Source organism: Prunus avium, chromosome 1, assembly GCF_965620075.1.
Source record: "Prunus avium chromosome 1, drPruAviu1.hap1.1, whole genome shotgun sequence".
Lineage (NCBI taxonomy): Eukaryota > Viridiplantae > Streptophyta > Magnoliopsida > Rosales > Rosaceae > Prunus > Prunus avium.
Window position 1 is genome coordinate 43215796 of NC_142284.1, and position 24914 is coordinate 43240709.

At 38.2% G+C, this 24914-nt stretch overlaps 4 protein-coding genes across 5 annotated transcripts; 3 read left to right on the top strand and 1 right to left on the bottom strand.

Moving 5' to 3' along the window:
• Positions 1-8227: 8227 nt before the first annotated feature.
• On the top strand, positions 8228-9839 carry LOC110757175 (AP2/ERF and B3 domain-containing transcription repressor TEM1). The gene has a single exon (XM_021958736.2). The coding sequence runs from the start codon at positions 8375-8377 to the stop codon at positions 9638-9640; it is 1266 nt and encodes a 421-aa protein (XP_021814428.2). The 5' UTR covers positions 8228-8374; the 3' UTR covers positions 9641-9839.
• Positions 9840-11922: 2083 nt separating this feature from the next.
• MAP1C (methionine aminopeptidase 1B) lies at positions 11923-16244 on the top strand. Of its 2 annotated transcripts, none has more exons than XM_021958684.2 (11): positions 11923-12115; positions 12225-12306; positions 12671-12911; positions 13138-13299; positions 13378-13419; positions 13793-13864; positions 14084-14163; positions 14349-14446; positions 14986-15033; positions 15388-15558; positions 15824-16244. In XM_021958684.2, the coding sequence occupies exons 1-10, from the start codon at positions 11992-11994 to the stop codon at positions 15531-15533; spliced, it is 1095 nt and encodes a 364-aa protein (XP_021814376.2). In that variant the 5' UTR covers positions 11923-11991; the 3' UTR covers positions 15534-15558; positions 15824-16244. The 2 variants fall into 2 exon arrangements, with proteins under 2 accessions (XP_021814376.2, XP_021814375.2); XM_021958683.2 differs by having other exon boundaries at positions 15388-15537.
• A 285-nt stretch (positions 16245-16529) lies between these two features.
• AOC4 (allene oxide cyclase 4) lies at positions 16530-17766 on the top strand. The gene is made up of 2 exons (XM_021958685.2): positions 16530-16895; positions 16991-17766. The coding sequence occupies exons 1-2, from the start codon at positions 16667-16669 to the stop codon at positions 17515-17517; spliced, it is 756 nt and encodes a 251-aa protein (XP_021814377.1). The 5' UTR covers positions 16530-16666; the 3' UTR covers positions 17518-17766.
• Positions 17767-20420: 2654 nt separating this feature from the next.
• DOT5 (C2H2-like zinc finger protein) lies at positions 20421-22698 on the bottom strand. The gene is made up of 2 exons (XM_021958737.2): positions 21424-22698; positions 20421-21149 (listed from the first exon to the last, which is right to left on the bottom strand). Exons 1-2 carry the CDS (start codon positions 22039-22041, stop codon positions 20712-20714), a joined length of 1056 nt encoding a protein of 351 aa, XP_021814429.2. The 5' UTR covers positions 22042-22698; the 3' UTR covers positions 20421-20711.
• Between the last annotated feature and the right edge of the window lie 2216 nt (positions 22699-24914).

A 24914-nucleotide genomic window follows, 5' to 3' on the forward strand; every position in this document is an offset into this window, starting at 1 on the left:
GCTTTGGGCCTTTCTTTCTGTCCTCACGGTTTTGTTTAGTTATCATGACTCCAAAACTAGTAACCTCCCAAAAGGCCTCTTGTTATATGGAGGCGGGCATACACATATAAGGCACATTACCCCCTCTACGTGGTCGATGTGGGATCTTACAAAGATATTGCAAAAGTCATAATTTCATCACTAGAAATCACAAATAAAAACTTGCAAATTACAAATTAGGCAGCACGTTTCGATGAGAGAGAGAGAGAGAGAGAGAGAGAGAGACCCGTCCGCTGTAAAACAAGGACCACATGACCTGATCTCATCTCTCTCGACAGCTAGCTCATTCTTCATGTCACGTTCCAAATTTGAATGGATATTTATTTAGACTTTGATTTATAATAGCAGCAAAACCAGCAACCGAAACCAACACAAATTATAAATATCTTCTCATCCAGAGACCTATTGTGTTTGAATAAAGGAATCTCTCATGCTTTCACACATGACTCGTTGCAAATTGTCAAAAATTAAAGTTAATTAATTGAGCTGATCACGATTATCAACTCCCTGGGTGCAATGGAGGGACTACTTTGAATGAGAGGGGATGGGATTAATTGCTATTAAACAAGTCGTTAAACATTGCATGGAGTCCTTAAATTATGCTCAGCAACAAAAATCCACGTTGGCCTGTCTCTTTCAGTTTGAGAAGACTTTGAGTCATGGGTCTTTGCTTCTTGGACTGCTTCTCTGCTTGTTCAAAAGAATATGATGCATCATCATGTCATGTCTTTAGATAATCTTAATTTCTAATCATTAATTAATACAACTATTCAAGTACTAATAAGACCAAATGACTAACCAAGGTAGTTGGTGTGAGTGGTTCGGCACTCTCATTCCTTAAGAGAGATCAGGGATTTGATCCATGCTCACTTATCTTTAATTAGTAGGGTTTGCAATTTGCAGCCTAGGACTTTGTCAACAAGCGGACTTGGGAGGGAGGGAGGGAGGGAGAGATCAAGTGGCCCAACTTGGTCAGGTCAGGTTTGATTGAAAACAAAATGATCCAATGGGATGGTGGTGGTGGTGGTGGCATCAACCTAACAAAAATGTATGGTTTACAAATTCCCAAGAATAAGTATTAAAGTAGAGAAGAAGAGAGCTGCTGCATTGAGCTTTTGACTCTGGACACCATCAAAACAAACAAATTCATCAAGTTTGAGTTGACTCTCCTTTTGATACAAGGTTTGGCGACGACTTTCAGACTTACAACTTAAATTAAAGACTCGAATTAAAGAGAGGTATTGGTCTTTGGTTTTTGGTTATTCTTTGTTTTTGAGTGTGATATTTCCACGTCCAACCACCCTCCTGCTGGATCAGAGTCAGATATTCTCTTTTGAATTCCATGATATTTTAACATGAGTTTTACTCCACTGGTTAATATCTGATTAGACCAATTCACCACCTTAACTTCCAATTCAAATCAGTAATTAGTGCTCCCTTAATGTACGCTAGACTAGTAATCCACGGAATTAAGAAAATAGTTTGGCATACGACTTGTTGACTTGCTTGGTTGACCTCGAATTTTGTGTAATCCATTGGTATATTATATTTTCTTAATGATTTGGTTACTGTCTCATCTCACCCACATAATTTGGCAAGTGTGTGTTTTTAAATTATAAAAATAAAATACTGGCAGGTAGTGTAGTGGTGGCATGGCAAATTGGCAAATTGGCAATGGCATGGACGGGTGATGACGTTACATTGAGTGAGAAAGATAAATGCTTATCTGCAACAGAAGAAAACAAAACACAATCACAATCGCTTCCTATTTCTTTTGTTTTGTTTTGTTTTGTTGCGCTATATTTTGGCAAATGGAAATTGGTAGCCAACCACAAACCCCGAACCAAGTGGCAAAGCTTAATTTGACTTATGATATTTATTATTATATGAAATCAGTGAGGAGGCTTAAGTTCATGCGTGCCATGTCGGCAACATAAATAACCTCACCATTAGTCCATTAACTAATAATATACTGGGACCCACTTGCATTTGGGGAAAGCTTAGCCTTAGTATTAACCATTTAACCATTGGGGAATGCTAGCAACCTTCTCTCTAACCTTCTCCTTTGGACCTTCTCACTTTTTTGCTTAACATGTATCATTCTCCTTACACTTCAAACAATGTCATTAATATATTATACAAGCTAACTTCGGCTTTCCAAGTTTACCCTTATTAAATGTATTCAATTTATGCAAAAAAAATTCACAACTTTCTTACCATCTTATTAATCTTTTTTTAACATCAATTTGTTTTTTATAAAGAAAATACCAGCTTTTAAAAAAAAAGAGGAAATGTCCCTTTCTTTTTCTTTGTTTTTTTTAACACAAAAGGTTTAGATAGAAAAAAAAAAAAAAGAGTCTAAACTTGACGTTAAAAAAAGGGATATTTTCTCTTTTTAAAAAAATAAGATATTTTCTTTATAAAAAAATTTAATAAGATTGTAAGAAAGTTATGACTCTTTTTAGATAAATTGAATACATTTAATAAGAGTAAACTTGGAAATCAAAAGTTAGCTTGTATAATATATTAATGACATTATTTTAAGTGTAAGGTGAATGACACATGTCAAGCCAAAAAGAGAGAAGGTTAGAGAGAAGATTGCTAGCATTCCTCTTAACGATTTTACGCACGTCATTAGTTGCTGATTTAACCCTAAGAAAATATGTTTCTTATTCCTCTTGCAATACAACTGGTTTAGTTGGAATATGAATAGGAACTTTGAGAGTTTTGTTAGAGATAAGTAAGTCACGCATACACGTAATACACGTTAACGATTGTTTTATCTTTTTCAAGTTTTGATGTGAAATATAAAGAATCCATCACGTCAAAATAAAAAGTATGTAAGATTAAACAAGCCGACATTGAAATGCAAATGATTCTGTGATTGAGAGAATTTGAGAGCGGACAATCATTAAAGCATGAAGAAAAGAAAGAAAAAAAGCTAAAAAGCCCAAAATATCATTCAAATTCAGTTGATCAAGTCAAAATCAGTGAGACCCCATTGCTTCAATTTGTGGGTCAAAAGACTTGAAACAGTGCAGGTGTATCTAGAAGCGAATAATATTCTCAGTTATTATTATTATTAATTTTCTACAGACTATCTCTCTATCTCTCTATCTCTCTAGGTCTCTAGGTCTAGCTAGCTGGTGTGAACTGTGGTGGGTATCGAACACTGCCAAGGAAGACTTTGTGAGACATGGCCTCTCAGCCAATGGGATGAGTTATGTGGCACACAGGGGACAGTGGGGCCCAAAGCCAAGGACCAATGGTGGTATTGCATTTGCTTTTTGTTTGAGTCAACAAAAGCAACTTCTAGTTACATATGATATGACCCTACTTCTCCTCAACTCATTATTGTTCCTCGCTTGCAAACAATGTGGCTGCCTACTTATCATTTTCCTTTCGTTTACTTTAATACAAATTTATATAGAATCTTCTACACTCCAATATATATATATATATATATATATATATATAAGCTTCTTTGACCAACTTCAATTGTTTTCTCACTAGGGTTTAGCTGGACTTATGCGTTGATTTCCTGCATTGTTTCGTTTAATCTCTCTCTTCCAGTTAACTCTAAGACTCTTAGTTAGCCCTCAACCCTAAAAGTTTGAATTTTAATACATTCAGTCATGTTTGTGTTCGTGTTCGTTAAGTAACATTTAGTCAACAGATCTATCTTAACCACATTTGTAATGTAGTTTCAAACTGAAGTTAAAAACTTTGCAATGAATTAATACCTGACTAAATTAGTTACACAGTCTCAGTAAGAAGTAGGGTTTGTTTGAGTGGTGATATACGATCACGTGGTTTTGACCCGCAAGGGGTGGGTCATTGTCCACGTCGGTAGAGGATCGGGCAACGGTCAAGGATCTCATGATATCACTCGGTTTTACTTATTTCCTTTTTATCTAATTTTGTGATTAATTAATTTTAATTGGCTTGGCCCCTAGTTATATTATTTGTGGGTGGAGTGTTGCTTTGCGTGTGAACAGACAACAGATGGAAAGAAGCAAGTTGGACGATAAGAAACAAACAACAAATGGCGAAGCAAATAATGCGTGTTCTTGACGTGGCGAAAAATTCCAACCCCCAAGAAAATTAATACATTTTCCCCATGTTTGTCCCATAACCATTTCTTTGTTTTTTTTTCTTTTTTTTTAAAAATTATTTGAAGAAAATATTTACTTCCGCGTTTCTTTTCGCACAACTGGTGCAAATTGCCAAAAATAAAATAGGGGGTTTTCACCTGTTTTTGGGGACCAGTGGTCCACCTCCACCTTGCATCTGGCAACTGGCAAGCCTTGTTAATAATGTCACTCTTAAAACACCTACCTCCCCTTTGATGAGTTTTGCATTATTTTGTATTGTTATGCGTTAATTAAGGAAACTAATCCACGATTAGTGACTGACAATATGAGAGTCGTGCAAGTTAAAAAAACCTTTATTTTGCAGACCTACGTTGGTGAAGTCAGTTGGTTAGGACAGTGAACTTACTTCTTTATATCTTCTCGCATATTGTATTATATTAAATTAATTGTATTAATATTATTTATCCATTATTGTAACTTGTTGTTGCCTTAAATGTCCTATATATATATATATATATATCTCTATTTGTATACTTACTTGAATCTTTCCATGACTGAAAAAGAAAAGCCGATGACACAATACAAATCCTCTTTATCCTCTTCCAACCAATCAAAAACAAACATCACCAAATTCCTCGGCATGTCGACTTTTTTTCCATTATAAAACCGCACAAGATGAGATCATCAGATTCATCACTACCTGAAAAACCATAAAGTTGTGAGAAAATTAAAATAAAAGTCAAGCTTCTAATCTAAGTGTTATATAATTTAATTCGATGTCAGTTTCAATTGGCCGATTAAAAAGCTCCCTTCAATTTTATTCTCTTCAAGGATCCAAATCAAAAATATTCCCGTATATTTTATTTTCTTCACAAAAATATAAAAGTATAGACGTGGAATGTGTTGGCATAGTGATCCTCAGTCATCAACAACTGAAAATGCCTAAGAGAGGAGGCTTGGAAACAGCCGACGCTAAACGTTAATTATGTAAATCTCCGCAGATAATCACAAAACTTTAATCTTAATTATTATATTAATATAAACTATAAGAAACAGATAAACGCATGCTTTTGCTTTGGAGTTTGGAAATCAATACATGCACTAACCAGATTGGGATTGGTGACATGTGAAATAAGGATCCTCGTCGGCAGCCCCACTATATATAGTAATTTTCAAATAAATAAACGTTTATGTTGGCTAACTTGCGATAAGGGCGCATGCCACGTAGTTGATAGAAAAGTGTTTATTCTTTTGAACAGCTTTTTATATTTGTTTAGGCTATTGAGAAACAGGTGGAAAAGGTTAAGCACCTGAACATTGTCTTAATTAATTAAGGATTAAAAATTAATCGAACGTTTATCCAGATGTGAAAAGGATAGGCTTAGGCATGGCATGGTGAGGAGGCTACCCACCTATCTTACTTGGGAGATAGATGAGATGATGATTAAAGAGAGGAATTTGAAGAGATCTAAATACCAGTGAGGAGAGAGCTTGGTTGGTGGGATCAAAAAATTATTCCAAGAAGATAATATAGTTAACTTAACTCTACTCTTAATCATCTAATTATGGGAAAAATATCACAAAAGGTGAAGATATGTGATGCACGTTTTTCACTATTTGTTTATATTGTGTCGGCCTTTGGATATATATATATTTTTTGATGCATATGTTTATTTCTTGGATTTGAAAGGAACTGATGTAACATACACAACCAATCAACATGCTTTGGCAATCTTGCTAATGAGGGATGACCTAATCGCTTAGCAAATTAATGGAAAATGCAGAATCGACATGCTTCCTTCTAGATAAGCAAATAAATGTATGACCACTTCACTTATATGTTGCAATATTTTGGCCCTACCATACCAATGTAATTTCAGAATGAAAAAGACTAGCATTAATCAATCGTTTACTCATAAATCTCAAATCCTAGTCCGTGCGAAGAAATATATGATTGTCAATCGTTTATGCATTGCGAATGGTATCGGTATATTTAGAAGTGTATATTATCATTATGTGGTACAAGCAAGTTTATTGGAGATGATGCACCTCAGACACACCAAATAATTTATGTTGTTATTTTGTTTGTTGAGTTCCCACTTGTAAGGAGTGGCGATAACAGAAAGACACGGGTTCCGTATGCACAGTATACATTAATTAATACCGTACGTCCGCTGTTTTCTGAAAATCAAAGTTAGAAAATAGGGACCAAAAAAAACAAAGAGGTTAATTACACGTAAATCCATCGTATTATTAGAAATAAAAAATTAGAGTGGAATCTGAAAGAAGCAGCAGGACCCACGTAAGAAAACCGAAACCACAAGTCCACAGAGGCAAAGCCCAAAAAACGGGCTGACCCACCGTCTTCAGCGCTCGGTTTTGAAGATCAACTTGCATGTGGGCCCTTAGAAGACCGAGGACTCGTCCGTACACAAAACCCATTTTTTATTAGAAAAAAATATATCTGGATTCAATTGAAATCAAATCCTCGACACCCTCCTCACCGTCGCCTATAATTTGCCACAAATGAAAAACACGTAATTGTTGGGCCCACTGAATATTTGGACAACGAGTTCAGCGCCGTCTGATTAGGATGTCTCTGATCCCCATTCCAAATCAAACGGTCCACATTAAAAGGAGTAATATTGGTATAACAGGCAGGCATGGTGTGTGCATGAACGGAGGGTAGCCTAGCCACTTGGAGAGTTGGAGGGAGAAATGTCAATGTTGGTTGGAAATAATGGAATTGGAAGAAACGGGAAGGAAGTATATATATATATATATATATTTGTGTTTTTGGGGGATGGGGATACTAAGGTAAGGTTGAACCTAGCTAATAAGACAAACCATGAAAGTAGGGGAAGGACGAATCAAATCAAGCCAGCTGGTAAAACTTATTAGGGGTGGCACATAGAGAGAGAGAGAGGGAATTTCTTGTTGGATGAGCCTAGGCTTTGGCTTTGTATACTATTGAGAGAGAGAGAGAGAGAGATGAGGTGAATGCCTATCCAAAAAAATCCCAATCCCACAAGGTCTCATTTAACTTTAGCCCCACAACCCATCCTAGTGGGAATGGAATGGAATGGAGCTGCAACTGGTTACATAACATCTCCTTGTCTCAATGTTTATCTAATTATAATTTATAATTATAATTTGGAGCAATAAAAGCAACACACCTTCTTAATCCAAACATCCTACCACTCTCCAACTTTATGTGATATTGCTAATTATGCACAATCATTTTAGATTATCACATTTCAGATAAGATTCATTTATATATATATATATTTATTAAATAAATGAAGATGATGGATGGTAATAGAAGGGGAGGCCATGCTGGAAGGGTGAGCTGAGAGAGAGAAGCATAGCAAATGCTTTTTTCAGGGGGGATGAACTTAATTACTAAAACAAGGTCCATGCTCATGTGAACCTCATCAACTTGTTTCCCCATCCCCTCCTCTGGGCCCCACCTCACATACACTGCCCACAACCCGCACATCCATTATATTATCTATCACCCTTATTCCTACTACACCAGTATCAACAGGGGTATAGTCGATATTGATTTGTAAATTAGAAGTCATACGTTCAAAATTTAATGACATTTTGATTGTAATTTGCGTGTGTGAGAAAGCCTATTTCCCTTCCCGTTTAGTTTATATTCTATTGCATATACCCAAAAAACGAAGACCTATAGCCTATAGATACAGCACAGAAACAGATGCACTACATAGACCCCACTTCATATTTATTTTATTTATAAATTTAATTATTTTGTTTTTCTCATTTAACTAGTCCCCACCCAGTTGCCAATTGTTTCCCATTTCTCTCTCTTTTCTCTTACAGCATGAAATGAAAATGAAAATGGAAAAAAGGATTGTAGGCATGAACCTTCCTACCTCTTTACCATCCCAATCTCTTTGGCTTTGGGTTGACCCACCATACCCACATATACCCATATCTCTTCTTCAAATTTAATATTAATATTAATATTTATACACATCGACACCATACAGTAAACATACAAACATAATAAGTAAATCCCAACCCACCCTCCCCCTTACTTCACTTCACCCCCTATATATATCTATATATATATATATACTCAACCTTGAAACAATCCCAATTCATCACACCTCTTCTCTCTTGTACTTGTATCATTCATACATCTAAAGCACCTTCTTATCCCCCTCTTGCTTTCTCCTTCTTTAAACACACAATTCAATTAGTCAACAAAAACAATGGATGGCATAAGCTTAAGCAGCACAGAAGAAAGCACAACCAGCGACTCCATATCCATTTCACCCAACAATCATCTTCTTCCTACTACTGTCGCTATTTCCCCAATTGCCAAGTCGTCACCCCACGCCAACAGCCTCTGCCGCCTCGGCAGCGGAGCCAGCAGCGTCATTCTCGACTCCGAAATCAGCAGCGGCGGCGGCGGCATCGGCATCGAAGCTGAGTCCCGCAAGCTCCCCTCCTCCAAATACAAGGGCGTCGTCCCCCAGCCCAACGGCCGCTGGGGCGCCCAGATTTACGAGAAGCACCAGCGCGTCTGGCTTGGCACCTTCAACGAGGAGGACGAGGCCGCCAAGGCTTACGACGTCGCCGCCCAGCGCTTCCGCGGCCGCGACGCCGTCACCAACTTCAAGCCCTCCGCCACCGCCACCTCCACCGACGACGACGAAAGCGACGACCTCGAGGCCGCCTTCCTCAATACTCATTCCAAGTCCGAAATCGTCGACATGTTGAGGAAGCACACTTACAATGACGAGCTGGAGCAGAGCAAGCGAAACAACTACGGCTTCCTCGACGCCAACGGGAAGCGGGCCAGGGCCCACGGCCCACTGGGCCCGTTCGGGTCCGACCGGGTCCCGAAGGCGCGTGAGCAGCTTTTCGAGAAAGCGGTGACCCCGAGCGATGTCGGGAAGTTGAACCGTCTCGTGATCCCAAAGCAGCACGCTGAAAAGCACTTTCCGTTACAAAGCGGAAACAACTTCAACAACCACACTACCACTAGCACGAGTGGCGGTTCTGCTTGCAAAGGCGTGCTTTTGAATTTTGAGGACGTCGGGGGAAAAGTGTGGAGGTTCAGGTACTCGTACTGGAACAGCAGTCAAAGTTACGTGTTGACCAAAGGGTGGAGCCGGTTCGTGAAGGAGAAGAACCTGAAAGCCGGTGACATTGTGAGCTTCCAGAGGTCGACGGGACAGGACAAGCAGCTTTACATTGATTGGAAGCCCAGGATGAATGTGAATAATAATAACACTAGTGGTGTTGGGTCGAACCCGGTTCAGGTTCAGCCGGTTCAGATGGTTCGGCTATTTGGGGTCAACATTTTCAAAATACCTGGGAGCGGGGGTGGGGCTGTTGTGGATGCTGCAACTGCTGCTATTGGTGGAGGTTCTTGCAACAATAATATAAATAATGTTGGGAAAAGAATGAGAGAGATGGAGTTGTTGGAATTAGAGTTTAGCAAGAAGCCAAGGATCATTGGAGCTTTGTAACCATTTTTTTTCTTTCTGTTTTTACTGCCTTTTGCCCTTTTTTGTGAAGTTGCAAAAAAAAAAAAAAAAAAAAAAAAAAAAAAGGCGAATTGTAAATTAGTTGGCAAAAAGAAAAACAAATGCTTAAGCTGAAGAAAGCAAAGCTTTGAAATTAGCTGCAGCAAAATTAATTTTATAAAGAATTGATTTCGATCTCCAAGGATAAGTGTCAATTTGTGATATTCTTGTTAGCTAGGTGGTACTAGTGGGGCTGCTTTCGTGGCTTAATCTTATTGGTTGTTTTTGCTTTCCCAAAATATATCTCTCTGCGCGGATTTGTTGAGAGAAGTGGGTTTGAAAATTCAGGAACATTTGCTGCTCTTTCCAATAGCAGCAACACCCAATAGCAGCAGGCGTGTTGTTGGCTTCATTTTGTCCAATAAAGAATGAGCCTTCATTTTACGTGTTCTTACATTATAATAGTGCACAAGTGGAATTAATTATTAATTAAAGATACATAATGGAGATAATTAGTTACTCAAACAGAGAGGATTAAAAAGTATAATTAATCTATGAGTCGTTGATAATTGATGGTGCAGTGGATCTAAACTTGAGATCTTTTTAATAGATCTTGACTTGTAACATTACAGCATTATAGCATTATAGCCTAGCTGTAATGTAATATCCCAGAATAGATATTTTCTTTTGTTTTCGCGTCGGCTATTTTGAATATAATTTGAATATGTATTGGCACAACAATCTCCACAAATATCTCCATTAATTAAGAACTAAGATGCTATGGGGTTCAAATTTGAGACCTCTAATTTGCAAGTCAATACCCTTTTTCACTAAACTACAACACCTTGTTGACACAATTATCTAGTTATAAATCATATAGAGCTACGGAGTTTCCTGGAACTTGGCTTGGGCTTAGCAAGTGAAACTATTATTAGTTCTTGCAATTATATGTATAATGATAATATAATCAAGGATTAGTTAGTTGCTATATATAATTTGTGAAGTGGTTATTATATGATTATATCCAGATGCAAAGTACTCTGCATCATGCATGCATGCATGCATGCATGCCTGCCTCATGGCGATAAGAAAATATGAACGCTGCTGCTGCTGCTGCTGCTGTCATTATTAAACGTAAGGAAATATGATCACATGCACAGTTTGAACAATTCTATATTTAGTCAAATTTTGCATCCTCAAAGGAGATGCTAAGATGCCAATTATCGCATCCGTCTTTACAATCCCACAAGATTATTGACTTTTTATAACAAATATTTGACGAATTCAAAGCATGAGAATCTTGTATTTATACGGAAATCATAAAATAATGAGAATTAATTGTACTTTCTTTCTAATCAAGTATTGCTGTGCTTTGCGGCCGATTGGCTTTGGTTAATGTTCTGTATGGTTCCAGTTCCAGATAGATATGTGATGTGAATTTGATCTGCGAAGGAATATAAAGGGACGTTTGTTCGAATCGCAATGTGTTATCGAGTCGAGTGATATTTTCATGCTAGATAATAGATATCATATGAGATGGATGCGATTCATGTCTATCTAGCTTAAGAAAATTGATGTTTCAAATCTAATCCATTAATTTATACCTAATAGGGACAATTTAAAGCACCTGTTATACCATCACACAGTCACACTCACACTATGACAGGGGGACCGACAGAGCTCGGTTTTCTCACCATTCATTTTTGTGTCCATGTTTTTGTCAAACTCTCGGTTGAAACAACCTAACTAAAATAGTACCATCACATCATTCATTTCTCAGATCATTTTGCTTTTCTATTACTTAGGGTTCATTTATAGAAAACTAACCTTGTGGCTGTGCATTTTTTACCGCCTTCCCAAATATCCAATTAAGTTTTTTTTTTTCCTTCCATCCTTCCGTTTCATGTATCAAACGCATTTTCTTCGCATTTAGATTCGTCTACACATTCATTTATGCCTAATATTTATCTCATTCACTGTAAGCGGCTTGTAACTCAAATGGTTAAGAGAAGAATGCACAAATCTCTCTCGCTCGTATGAAAGAAATATTCATCCCATTCATTCATTGCGGTTTCAATTCAAGTCTGTCTTTAAATTTCATGGATTGGCCGGAGGTAGGTGGTGGCCACTAAAGCCCAATCATCTTGTACATTCGAACCACTTCATAACGACGTCGTACGGATGATACTTAGAAAAGAATAAAACCCAAACATCTTTTTACATTAAGCCCAACCCAATCTTGCTTGCGAAGCCCGCCCGTACTTGTCATTTAAAGTCTAATTCCATTATCCACACTCTCTTCCTCCTTGGTCACTCTGTCTGTGCGTAGAGACGAGGCTAGAGCAAGAGAGAGAATGGCAGTCGCTGGTCTGCAACTCTCGGCTCCCTCAGCACATGGCCAAGGCCAAGTCTTATTAAGTTCAGCAAAGTCATCTCTCTTCTCGGGGGCCCCACTCCGCTTCTCACTCCCCGCCTCTGGTACCTACCTAGCTCTGTAGCAAATGAAATTTATTTTTATTTCGTAATCATTTGGTTCGGCTATGCGTTTAATTCGCCATTATATGCTTTTCATGTTCTGCGTCTTCAGGAAGCGAATCATTTTCTCGGAAACAGCTCGTTGTCTTTGCTCGGAGACTTTCGGGCTTGGAGGAAGCCATGAGAATTAAAAGGTACAGTCCGCTCACCTCCTGTTCCTTCAAACCAAGTCTTACAATTAGTTGAAACCTCGGATTTATCAAATTAATCTTTTATTTCCTTCTTCTGCTGTTGAACACTCTATTTGGTGTCACAAATGTGATAATTTGAGTTCCTATATAAAATAATGCTGTTTGAATTAGACTGTCGAATTTTTAATAGAGTTTGGAATTTAAACAACAACAAAAAGTAGAAATATGACAATAATTTGATATATACATGGAGAAAGATACACGAACACCACTTAAATTCAGTCATTGAAGTTGATAATTGATATTAAGAATGCATCATTCAATGACCTTACTTGGCTTAGCTCGTGGATTATTTTATAATATGTAGAGAACGTGAGAGTCAGCAGCTTACACCAAAGGTTAAAAGAAGGCCGCCATTGAGGCGTGGAAGGGTATCGCCAGAACTTCCTGTTCCAGATCACATTCCAAGGCCTCCTTATGTTGGTTCATCTGAATTGCCAGAAATTGCCAGTGAACATCAAATTCCTGGTTCTCAAGGCATTGCTGACATGAGAGCTGCATGTGAGCTTGCTGCTCGCGTCTTACACTCTGCAGGAAAGTTGGTTAGGGTAAGCTTGCTACCTGAATTTAGGTTTGAAGTTTCAAATTTTTTTTAAAGCTATTTGAAGATTCAGCTTTTTGTTTCTTATGAAAAAGGATAAGTGAATGTACTTTTATTCTTCAATGTCATATCTTACTTCTACGATTCAACTTATGTTTTCCTACCATTGGCACTTTAATCTTAAAGATCAGGGATTTTTGGTATTCCATTAACATCCTTTTACATCCTTCCAGCCATCAATAACAACTAATGAAATTGACAAAGCAGTGCACCAGATGATTATTGATGCTGGTGCTTATCCCTCCCCTCTTGGCTATGGGGGATTTCCAAAGAGTGTTTGTACATCTGTTAATGAGTGCATGTGCCATGGAATACCTGATTCTCGACAGTTACAGGTTTGGAATGCTACATTGTACATTGCTCCTTGCACAATATTCATGTCATACCCGTACTAACGATAATCTTTTTTGCAGAGTGGAGACATTATAAACATAGATGTGACGGTCTACCTAAATGTATGTTCCTGATTTTATGATTTATGACTTGTTGTTTTAGCTCATTTGTGTGTTTCCCTAACCAAACTAGCTCCCAGAAAATGTTTATATCATTAGTTTAATTGTTTGTAACCTAAATTTCCGATTATTTATCTACGTCAATTCATTCAATACGCCAGTTCTGCATTTACAAGTACTAGTTGTCTACCAGCTATTGGTAGTCTAATGTGTGCAGTCATTAAAAATGGTTTTTGTTCAATACCAACCATTTTCTGGGAATTTTGTTTCATTGATGCAATGGGTTGGATATTTTTGTTCACTGACTTCTTGTACCATTTCCTATTATCTGATAATGAATGGTATAATTCTTTATATCCCATGTTGTCTGTGATAGGGATATCATGGAGATACATCAAAGACATTTCTTTGTGGGGATGTCAGTGATGCAATCAAACAACTAGTGAAGGTAAAATTTTCAGATTGATAGCATTGCATCTTGTAGTTCAGAATTGTTTTGGACATGCAAAAAGCATGCTTTTATCATTCATGTACATCAAGGTTTCATATCTATTTTGAAATGTACTATATCTATTCCTTATTAAGCTTTGATTCTGTTACGGATCTCCAATTTATGCATTACCTTCATCTATATATATCATTGCTAATCGTTTTACTTTGGTGGCAGGTAACTGAAGAGTGCTTGGAAAGGGGCATAGCAGTTTGCAAGGATGGTGCTAGCTTCAAGAAAATTGGAAAGCGAATTAGGTTTGCTTCGCCTCCTTGTGATATGTTGGATAAGAACAGATTGTAGACATATTTTAGATTTGAAAGATGATACAATAAACATGTGTATTGCATGTGGTGTTTCACACTATGTAACTAAAATGCACAACAGGTGATTTAAAAAATGTTTTCTCTTGTTGTTAAGATTTTATTTGGATCATTTTCAGCGAACATGCTGAAAAATATGGTTATGGCGTGGTGGAGCGTTTTGTTGGGCATGGTGTGGGGACTGTATTTCATTCTGAACCATTAATATTACATCACCGTAAGTGACTAGTTGAAATTCTACTTTTGCATACTTTGTTGCTATCTTCGCCTCAGGAAAGAATGAACTGCTTATGAATGGTTAGGTGAAGAAAACTACAGTAAGTTTGGATTCACAATGTCAAAGCATTTTTATGCCATTGGGTACATCCTGATAGGAAAGATTCATACTATTAACTGAACAGTATCAGTGACCTGTTGTGATAATAGTGGCTACTAATTGAGAATATTATTCCTAATGAGGTAAACCATAAAGGTATACTTATGCTTGAATCTGGACTAGGAATATTCTTTCATTTCTTAAAGAAAGAATACCATTCTGATTGACCCATCAACTGCTCACATAGAAAAATTGCAATGACCTGCCGCCCAAGCATTCAAGAAAGTTGAATTTTCTCCTTTTATAAAAAACCTTGGGTTCTTTCTGCTTGTCCTTTGGTTGCGGTGGGGAGGTTGCATTGCATCTCATACTTAATATTTGCATTCATTTGGCTGTTGATCAGGCGTGACTAATCCTTATAAATGTTAATTTTTTAACAGGCAATGACCAGTCTGGTTGCATGGTTGAAGGTCAGACATTTACCATTGGTGAGTGCATTAGTAGTACTACCGGGAAGTTCCTTATTCAGATTTGAAAGTTTTGATGGTTAAAAAATGCATAGATTTTACTGAAAGCGACATAGTATGGCTAGGATGATGGATGTTTCGTACCCAAAAATAATTACGGAAAAATAGAAGAGAAATACGAAGAGTAAAAATTAAAATTGAAAGCCCCCTATTACTGCTGAAGTAGGGGAGGGTTAGAAGCCGATGATCTTTTGGTCTAGATGCATGTATTCCATCCTCGAAGATGGGGAATTTAAGATCTTAAGTTTGAGCATGTGAAAGTGGATTTCTGAATCTATAATCCTCATGACACAATTTATTTCTCTTGGACTGCAGAACCCATCCTTACTATGGGAAGCATTGAGTGTAAAACATGGCCGGACAATTGGACAACACTAACCGCTGATGGTAGCCCTGCTGCACAGTTTGAGCATACCATTCTGATCACTAGAACTGGTGCTGAAATTTTGACAATAAGTTAAGATGGTATTGCTCCTTTTCTTTGACGTGAGTTCTTTATATATAAGTCGCTACATTTTTTTTAAAGAATTGTATTTAGTAAAATTGATCAAAGCTTGGAAAGTCTCATCAAAAGAGTAGTTATCATTTTCTTATTCCGTGTCATGAAATCAAATAAAGTTTCTAGAGAACATCTGTTCACGTAGCATTATTCTTTAGCTATTGAGACACGAGAAGGTTTGAACCACTTTCTCAACAATTCCAAGTGATTTGGTAAATGCCCTTTTTTCCTTGAACATATTATTCAATGCAGGTAAAATTTCTCCTCCGGCTACTGGAAGAAAAGAAAAAACCAGAAAAATTGTGCCAGAATTTTGAAACTTCAACACAAAATCACCGACCATTTTGTCGAACACTAGCATTCCTGTTGACTATCCAAGTCCCTGTCTCTGTCTCTGTGGCGGTGCAGCTCCAACCTTCAACACGTGTTTCAGCACGGGGGAATTTTCCCACCTGAGTCAGCCAGCCAGTCAACTTCGAAAGTTTGAAGCGCAACTTCCTGTCATGCTCATGTCTGTGTTTGACCAGTCGAAAATTGAATCACAAAATGACGCTACTGCAATTCTTGAATATGCACCTCATCATTCCAAGCCATGACATTTTTTGGGTTTAGCTTCAAAAGTGCTTAACATTGAGATTTTCATTGTAAATAAATAATCGTTGTTCCCTACAAACCACCCGACATTTTACTTCAAAAAATCTGCTTTTTGAAAGTCGGAGATTTTAAGTAGACTCATAAATTAGCTTTTTGGGAGACGTGATTGTAAATTGATTGCAACAAAATCTATTTTTCCTTGATGATGACCAAGAATCCATGTGAGAAACGCCCTCTAAATAACAACCAAGCATCCTTTGGACAAACAAAATCTATTTTTCCTCCGAAGAGGTCTCAACATGCCGACCACTGTGCAACGTCGTCCGCACCATTCCACTTTTCACACAAGCAGAGAATCCACGTGTTCAAAAAGCAATATTCTAAAAAGCAATTCATATTATATAACTCCCACTATCTCCGCTTCCTAATCATATATCTCCCACTACTTTACCATTTACTTTCCATCTTCCCCTTCCTTCAACCTCTGGGATTCCTTCTGCCATGGCGTCTGCAAGCTCTCTCAAGGCAATCTCTTCCCTGTATATTTCCAACTCAATAAGGTCTCCTTCACCTTCCCAAGCTCAAAGACTGTTGGGTTTCAATCTCTCGCATTCCTTCCCAACCCTAAAATCCACACCAACCCTCCAAGGCTTCCCAAACTCCAAGAACTTCACGAGCACAGCTTTCTTCTCCCAGAAAAAGAAGGAGCCAGCTGATTCTTCAAGACCCAGTAAGTACTTTTTTTTCTTCTTGGCAATAAGCTCAATTAACATGTTCTTTTTATTTCTTTGTTTAAAAGGTTTTAATTTCCTTTTCCATTTTCAGCAAAGGTTCAAGAACTGTATGTGTATGAGATCAACGAGAGAGACAGAGGCAGCCCAGCATACCTAAGACTCAGCAAAAAAGAAGTCAACTCACTCGGTGACCTTGTTCCATTCAGCAACAAGATCTACTCTGGGGACTTGGAGAAAAGGTTGGGCGTAACAGCAGGCTTATGTGTTCTGATCCAAAACGTACCAGAGAAGAAAGGAGACAGGTATGAGGCGATCTACAGCTTCTACTTCGGAGATTATGGGCACATATCAGTCCAGGGAGCTTATTTGACTTATGAGGACACTTATTTGGCCGTGACCGGTGGATCTGGGATCTTTGAGGGAGTGTACGGACAGGTCAAGCTGAAGCAGATTGTGTTTCCCATCAAGTTGTTTTACACGTTTTATTTGAAGGGCATTTCTGATTTGCCTGTGGAGCTTACCGGCGGGAAGCCGGTGGTTCCGTCGCCGACTATTGAGCCATCTCCGGCTGCCAAGGCCACCGAGCCCAACGCCACCATCCCAAACTTCACCAACTGATCATCTTATGGTGGAAGGGGAACTTGACCAGAAAAACATTATAAAAAAAAAAAGCAAAAAGTTGGTGTGGACTTTCTGGTGTTATGTCGTAGCACCAACCTGTTGGTTTTTTGTTCTCCTTGTTTTTTTTCTTTACAGTGTTTTGCTTATGTAGTTTGTGTATTAAAATCTTATTTCGTTCTCAACTTTATTGAGAATCATGGACGGATTTAGGCAGTGCTAATGGAAAATTTGGAAATCATCTGTTAATGTTTGTTGTTGAAAATTGAAATGAACCAACTAATCAGCCATCTAGGTAATAAGATAATAATTGTACTAGCAATTATCCCTTTCGAAAGTAAGATAATAATTGTCCTAGTCATGGAATAATGGATACCAGCTGTTTTGCAATTACAAATTTTAGTCAAATTCTAAACTAAAATAGCTAGAAAGCTATTATTGCTAATGCTAACCACTCCAGCAATGTTCTCTCCTCCTAGTTAAATTCTCTCTCCTCCTCTCTAGATGTAGAGAGCTAAAAGTTGGTTATCCAAAATAGAGAGCCAAATAGGGAGTTTGGAAAGAGAGTTTTGGAAAGAGAGTTTTCCTTATTTTTAGCCAAAGTAGCTAGGTATGAGAGGATAAAGAGTCTGCTAGAGATGCTCTAAGAAGAGGGAGGGTGAAATTCACACAAATGCGGGCTTGAACTCAACATCACTTGAGAGCATAAAGAGTCTGCTGGAGATGCTCTAAGAAGAGGGAGGGTGAAATTCACACAAATGCGGGCTTGAACTCAACATCACTTGAGAGCGCATAAAAAATTTAGGCCAATCAAACTGACACTGCATTGGTAGGCTTCAACCCAGGACCATGCTGATCTAACGACAGTCGTCAGCCATACATGTTACAAACCTTGGATTGCCTGGGCCAGATATCAGGGTTGGGCTTATGAAATGCTACCCAGATCCACAAAAAAAGAACCATGCATATGGGTCAGCCCAGTCCATTTAAAACATACGACCCGAATGATTCATAAGCTACAAATTTGGGCTTCCCTAATGGTCCTCTTGAAAAACCAAAGAAACAAAAAACAGAGTAAATAATAAAAATACAGACAAGAGGGAAAACAGAGGGTCTCACACTCACAGTAGCACTTTTCAGTCGGTAGGTTCCTTTGAAAACGACGCGTCGTCTCTTGAAAACCGTTGTCCTCTTCCACGTCCTCTCTTTTACCTGTTTTGTTTTGTACACTGGACTCTTGAAAACCATCAAGACGACCAGTGAGTACATTAGTACGTAGGATTATTATGTCCAGTCCCAGTCCCAGTCCCAGTCCCAGTGACTGTGGCAGATAAACATATATAATTCAGCCACACGAAAAAAAAGAAAAAAAAAGAAAGAGTTTTATAGCTTGAATAGGATTTGATTGTATCAATATGCGCAGGCTGGTCTGCTTCTTCAAATTCATGTTCACAAGGAATCACATGCGCATCTAATTTAAGACCCAAATATTTGGTAATTTGTAATGATATCAGAAGCAAGAGCAAGCTAGCAAGCAAGCCTCCTCCTGTTATCAACATTCACTTTTTTTTGTACTTGTCCAGATCATCAGTCCAGTCCCTATTTATTTCCTCCAAAGTACAAAATGAAAGCAGTCTTTTTAGATTCTATCTACAACCCAGATGCTGCTGTTATGGTAAAAACAACTGTAACCAGCTGAGAAATTGACCTACGTAGGGAAAGAGACAAGTTTTTAAATTTTACTTTTTAACTTTTTGACAATATAAAAAGATGAATTTAAATTAAATTATATAATAATAATAGTAATAATACCTATATATATAACCACCATAATAGCAATATTTGCCTCTGATACAAGTTGTTTGCGAATAGTAGCTAGTATCATGAATATGATGGAGGCCTCGTTTTCGAAGATCGATGTTTGCAGACACAAAACAGACATGAAAACGTCTAAGAAGAATTTAATAAGATTGCATGCAAACAATATTATTAAAAGCAACAAGAAGCAAAGCACCCCATTGGCTCACACAGCAAGGAACTGATTGAGATTTTAAGTTTAAAGCTGCATCAGTTGCCTCGGATCTTTAACTCAGAGTTCTGCCCTAATCTTATTTAATTACAAAACATTTAAGGTTCCAGACACGACCAACCAAGCCCCTGAATTTATGTAAAGGAAAAAACCATGTGTAACCCTAAACCTAATGCAGAGAGAGACACAAATTACAATTAATTAATGATCAGACACACAGGTGCATGCTAAAATGATCTTCCCTCACATGCATGCTTGCATGGCTGATGGCAGCACAAATATTATACATAAAAGCAAAAAAGAAAAAATGGAAGAGATCAAAAAATGATAATAAAGACAAAGGAAAAAGATGATAATTATGAGAGTTGATAGTGGTCATTTTGCAGAAGATTGATAGATAGATAGATAGGGTTAAAGGGCAAAGCTCACAGGAGTCTGAAAATGTTTCGTAGTATCAGTTTGTAGTTGTTCTGAAAAGGAAAAAGGCAAACCCTTGGGTGAAACCCCAAATGCAGTAACTCTCAGTGGTCCCTCTTTACCCCCACTGACATTACATGGACTCATTGATCAAAGTGTTTGTAATTTTCATTTTTATTTTTTGGGTAAAAAAAAGTTTTTGTATTTTTTAGTATTTACGATGCTTTTAGCTCTCCAAGTCCAAGCTCAGCTCAATATACTCAATAGCTTTGGCAAATGTAAAGCTATCAACAGTAGAATCTGTGACTTTACTGTGTCCATGTCTGCACATTTATCTGCCCTCCTCTGCTCTCTTCTCACTGAATTTACTTGACCACCTTCTCACACACACACACACTCTCTCTCTCTCTCTCTCTCTCTCTCTCTAGTTTTTTCTTAGAATTATGAATATTAAAAAAGCATCAGAAAAGGTACGTACTTTAATTAAAGAATTGAACTGCCACTTCCAACATTAAATGCATAGAACCTTGGCTTTTCATTGTACTGTTTGTCTTCATCTTCTCACTCCCTCACTCTCTCACTGTCTCTCACACACACATAAGAGAAGAGACAGAGACAGAATCTCATCGCTACTAACTAAATCTAATTAATTAAGTACAGCTAGCTAGCTAGTTAGCTAAAAATCGAACTCCAAGTGTACTTACTAATTAATTACTAGTTAACCCTTAAACGAATGAAGCAGAGCTATTTAATCATCATCGTCATCTTCATCATCCAGATGATCTTCTTCTTCAGGCTCAGTACACAACTCAACACCATAGGGTGCGTGGCCATCCCCAAATGCCCGAACATGGTCTTTGAGCGACCTCTTGTGCTTGAAATCAGACCCACAAATGCAAAACCAGAGTTTCCCGCAGTTCTTCTCGTGAGTCCTCCAATCTCCTCTCACAGCAAATGGCTTCCCACATTTGCGGCACCCAAATGGCTTTGACCCATGTTTTCTTTTGTAATGTGTCTGCAGTGTCCTGAAGTCTTTGAGTGGCCTTGACCTTGGGTGCTCTATGTTGTTCTTGCACCCCTCTGCGCAGCAGTAGCACGGAAGTCTCAGCACTGATGAAGCTGGCTTTGTCCCTCTTAAGGATTCTGGCCCCTTCCTATATTGTGATCCATGCCCCCACATATGCATCTGCAAAAATTAACAGTAAACACAGCTTTAATAAATTAGGGCAAATGCTATTCCCCTCCTACTTAATTTGTGATTTTCGAGTGCAGGAGACCATTTGGGAGTGGGGATTTGGAAAGAGAAGAAAGAAAGAAAGAACATTATTTGGTAATTAGCTCTAGCGAATGCAAGGAATACTTAGGCCATACAGAAAATAAAATGCTAAAAGTAGACAAAAGCAGTATTAGCAATTAATTACTGTGTATACAGCAGTGGTATTGATTGTGATGAGGAGTACCTGCATGTTGTTGTATCTGTTGAATGTTTTGCTGCAGACAGGGCAGGAGAACTGGGTGGGGCCAACAAGGATTTGTGCAGGGGAGGGAATCCAGTACTGGCCTTCCATAGGAGCACCAATGTGGTTGTGGTTAGGGTTTCCAATTGATGAACTAATTGTACTACCACTACTTGGTGGCCCAATATGAAGAGCTACTGTGACAGCACCATCCTCAAGATGATCAGTATTAGGGTTTTGATCTTGATGATGGTGGTGATGGTGATGATGATGAGGAGGAGGAGGTTGGGTTGAGGAAGAAGACTGGTGATAGATGAGGTGGTACTGTTTGGGGATACCCTGTCCAGGAGGACCAAGAGAAAGAAAAATGGACTCTTCATCTTGATCTTCATCAGCTTCTAAGAAAGAAGTAGCACTGTTACCCAGATCAGTGGTAGTAGTAGTAGTGGACGGAGTTTGCATGGTGATTTTGATGAAGCGTTTGTTTATTATATGGGAAAGAGAGAAAGAGGGCAAGAGAGAGAGAGAGAGAGAGGGAAAGGGAAGTGGGATTTTGGGCTTCTGGTGGAGAAGAAAAGTGGGGACGGGAGAGAGGGAAAGGGAAAGGCAATAAATATACATAAACAAATGTTGTTTATGTTTGTGTTTTGGGTATTTGGTTTTTTGTGTGTTGTGGGTTCTTATGGTAGCTATGATAAATTATGATCATATCAGATTATAAATGTGGGTTGTCAGTGTGATCGGCATTGCGTTTGAGATAGAGAGAGAGCTTTTATATAGAAAAAAGGTTCAACAGAGAGAGAGGCTAGAGTTTGTGGCAAGTTGCACGTGGATTGGATAGGCGCAGGAGCACAGGAGGAAATTGATTAAATAGAGAGATGTTTTGGCGTGTTCGGGAATGGAGGAGACAAAAACCAGAAAAGAAGGAGGAGGAGGAGGAGGAGGAGGAGGAGGTCTAGGGGTAGTGGGGGCAAATTGGCAAGGCAATGCAATGCATAGAGAATAGCTAGCGTGCTCTACCAACACAATAACACACCACACTAAACTCGGTACTTTTTCTCCCTCACTTTGCTCCAAACTCTTGCTCGTTTCCCGAGACCCTAGCTTAGATATCATATACCTCTCCCTGCTCATCTCTCTCTCCATTTATTTATTCATGTACATCTTCTGCCCTTATTTACTCTCTCTATGTCTCTGTCTCTGTCTCTGCTCTCTCCAAATCCAAAAGTTGAGAGAGCGAGAGAGAGAGAGAGAGAGAGAGTGAAAATATATTGATCACATACAATATTACAGTAGTGTATGTAGAGACATGGAGAACTGTAGAGTGGAAGGCGTGAGCTTTTCTCCCCCCCCCCCCCCCCAACACTAAGAGATGGTGATGGTGATAGCTAGCTAAGCCATGGTGCCAAATAATGTTGCTGCATGGAAACCCGAAAGGGACACATTACCAATTTCCCCACACACGGTCTCACCTCCTCCTGCTAGTTACTAATTACTATACCATGGGGACAAAATAAACAAAACAAAAAAAGAAGTAAAAATTTCAAAATGAAATGCACAAATCTGTCATAAGGGCAAGCCAAGCCAGAAACCACACTGCACTGCAGTGTAAGAAAGTAAAGCGACCTCCAGCTGCTAAAGTAACATTCATTCAACTTATACTACTGTTTCTGTTTTATATTCTTCTTCTTGTGCTGGAATATTGTTTTTAGAATCTCAGACAAAATCCATGCATAAGTAAGTGCCATCAATTGTTCAAAATATCCAAATAACTAATGGCATAATAAATAAATCATATTCACCAACTTCAAACAAGACTATATAAATTACAAAAATATTAGGTGTTTCTGTACCATATACGAACAAGATTTTGACAGAATAATAAATGGGCCAACCTGACCGATTGTTGCAGTGCAAAAGTTTGACTGGATACGGCCCAAAACAGAAACTTAGATGGATAGTAATTCAAACCATCCCATCAATGTCCAGAGACTTCATTGAAATACAAGGAAAAACAAAAACCAAACACCACCAGATAGTAAAAACAGTTCCATCGATGTGCATCTTCCCCAAGCTTTCCCATTAAAATAACCCATTGAAAGGACTGGTTAAAAAAAGTACTAGGTTTGGCCTGGTCCCTAGCTCAACTTTTAGTTGCTTATCGGGATTAAGAAACATACACTGCATGATCATCACTAATCACATGACAAAAGCGCGCTCGAAAACATGCATGCATCCATGCATCCATGCATGGCTTTGCAGAGAAAGAGAAGGGTAATTTGCTAAGCATAGGAGCCTAGCCTATATATGTAGATCACTATTTATAAAGGTACAACTTTTGAACAATGAGCTTTGTTTTGGTGATTAATTGTACGTCTCTGAGACAAAGTCAAGTGCCCGCATGTGGGTTGGGTTCTATACGAACAGAAATTCCCTGTGCCACTTTTAATCTTGCTCTTCTGCTTTTTTCTTCACTAAAAAACTTGTACAAAACGGATTTTGACTAGCTATTAGGCCTATAATCTCAGCCTCTCATTCAGTACACTTACATAGAAACCCAACAAAGAATAAAAAATGAATTAGAAATAATACCTCTCCTATTTCAAGCTATTGATTGACATTATATATGCATGCGAGCAAGGTACTTATATCATGCTAGCTGGCCTTATTTGGAGTAATTTTTCACGCGATGTAACTAATAACACATGAATTAATAACATTACGCTACAACATGTGAATTGATATATAATATCAGATGACGGGGTCATTTTGATTACGTTGATCGCAATTAATCATAACACAACAAATTAAATCGTATTAGAGAAATACCTCTCCCATCAAGATCCAGTATATATATAGTGGTGGGATGTACTCTTACTTACTATTGTTGATGAATGACATGTGCTGAGGAAGTGTAAAGACAAACTGTTGGTCACGCATAGCTTTGCCTTGCGAAATATGTGTATGTGAGACTCGAATGTAGGAAAGGCAAAGTAAAAATTTCCAAATCTTCGTCTTGTCTGAAAAAAGAAACTGGGAATAGCCAACAGTGCCAATCTCATCAGACTTTGTAGCCGCCCCCATTGATTTGTCACACCACCTCCCTCCTTCCCTTCCTCTAATTAACTACTGTTCATGTGACAGTCCCAGCTTCTTCACTCTGAAAGACTAATTTCTGGTCAACATTTCATTTTTGACTCCACCACCACAGCACAGGGATCTCTATGTTACTGTCTACGCAATATTTTCTAACCTTTTTTTGTAATTAAACAAATTAAATTCAATAAAATCTTTCGAAGAAGCAAGCAAGAGAAGATGTCATGTTACTTGGGGCTGAGAAAGAGAAAGATTCTTCTTGTACGCCCAAAAAGTAAAAAGGATCTTTTATAATTTGGGCAGCTTCTTTTTGGGCTCCATTTAAAAGTTTGCTGTAGGGTTGGAGCGTCCAATATTCATGAACACTAAATTTAAGAAAAACGTTTATTTTCTGATTT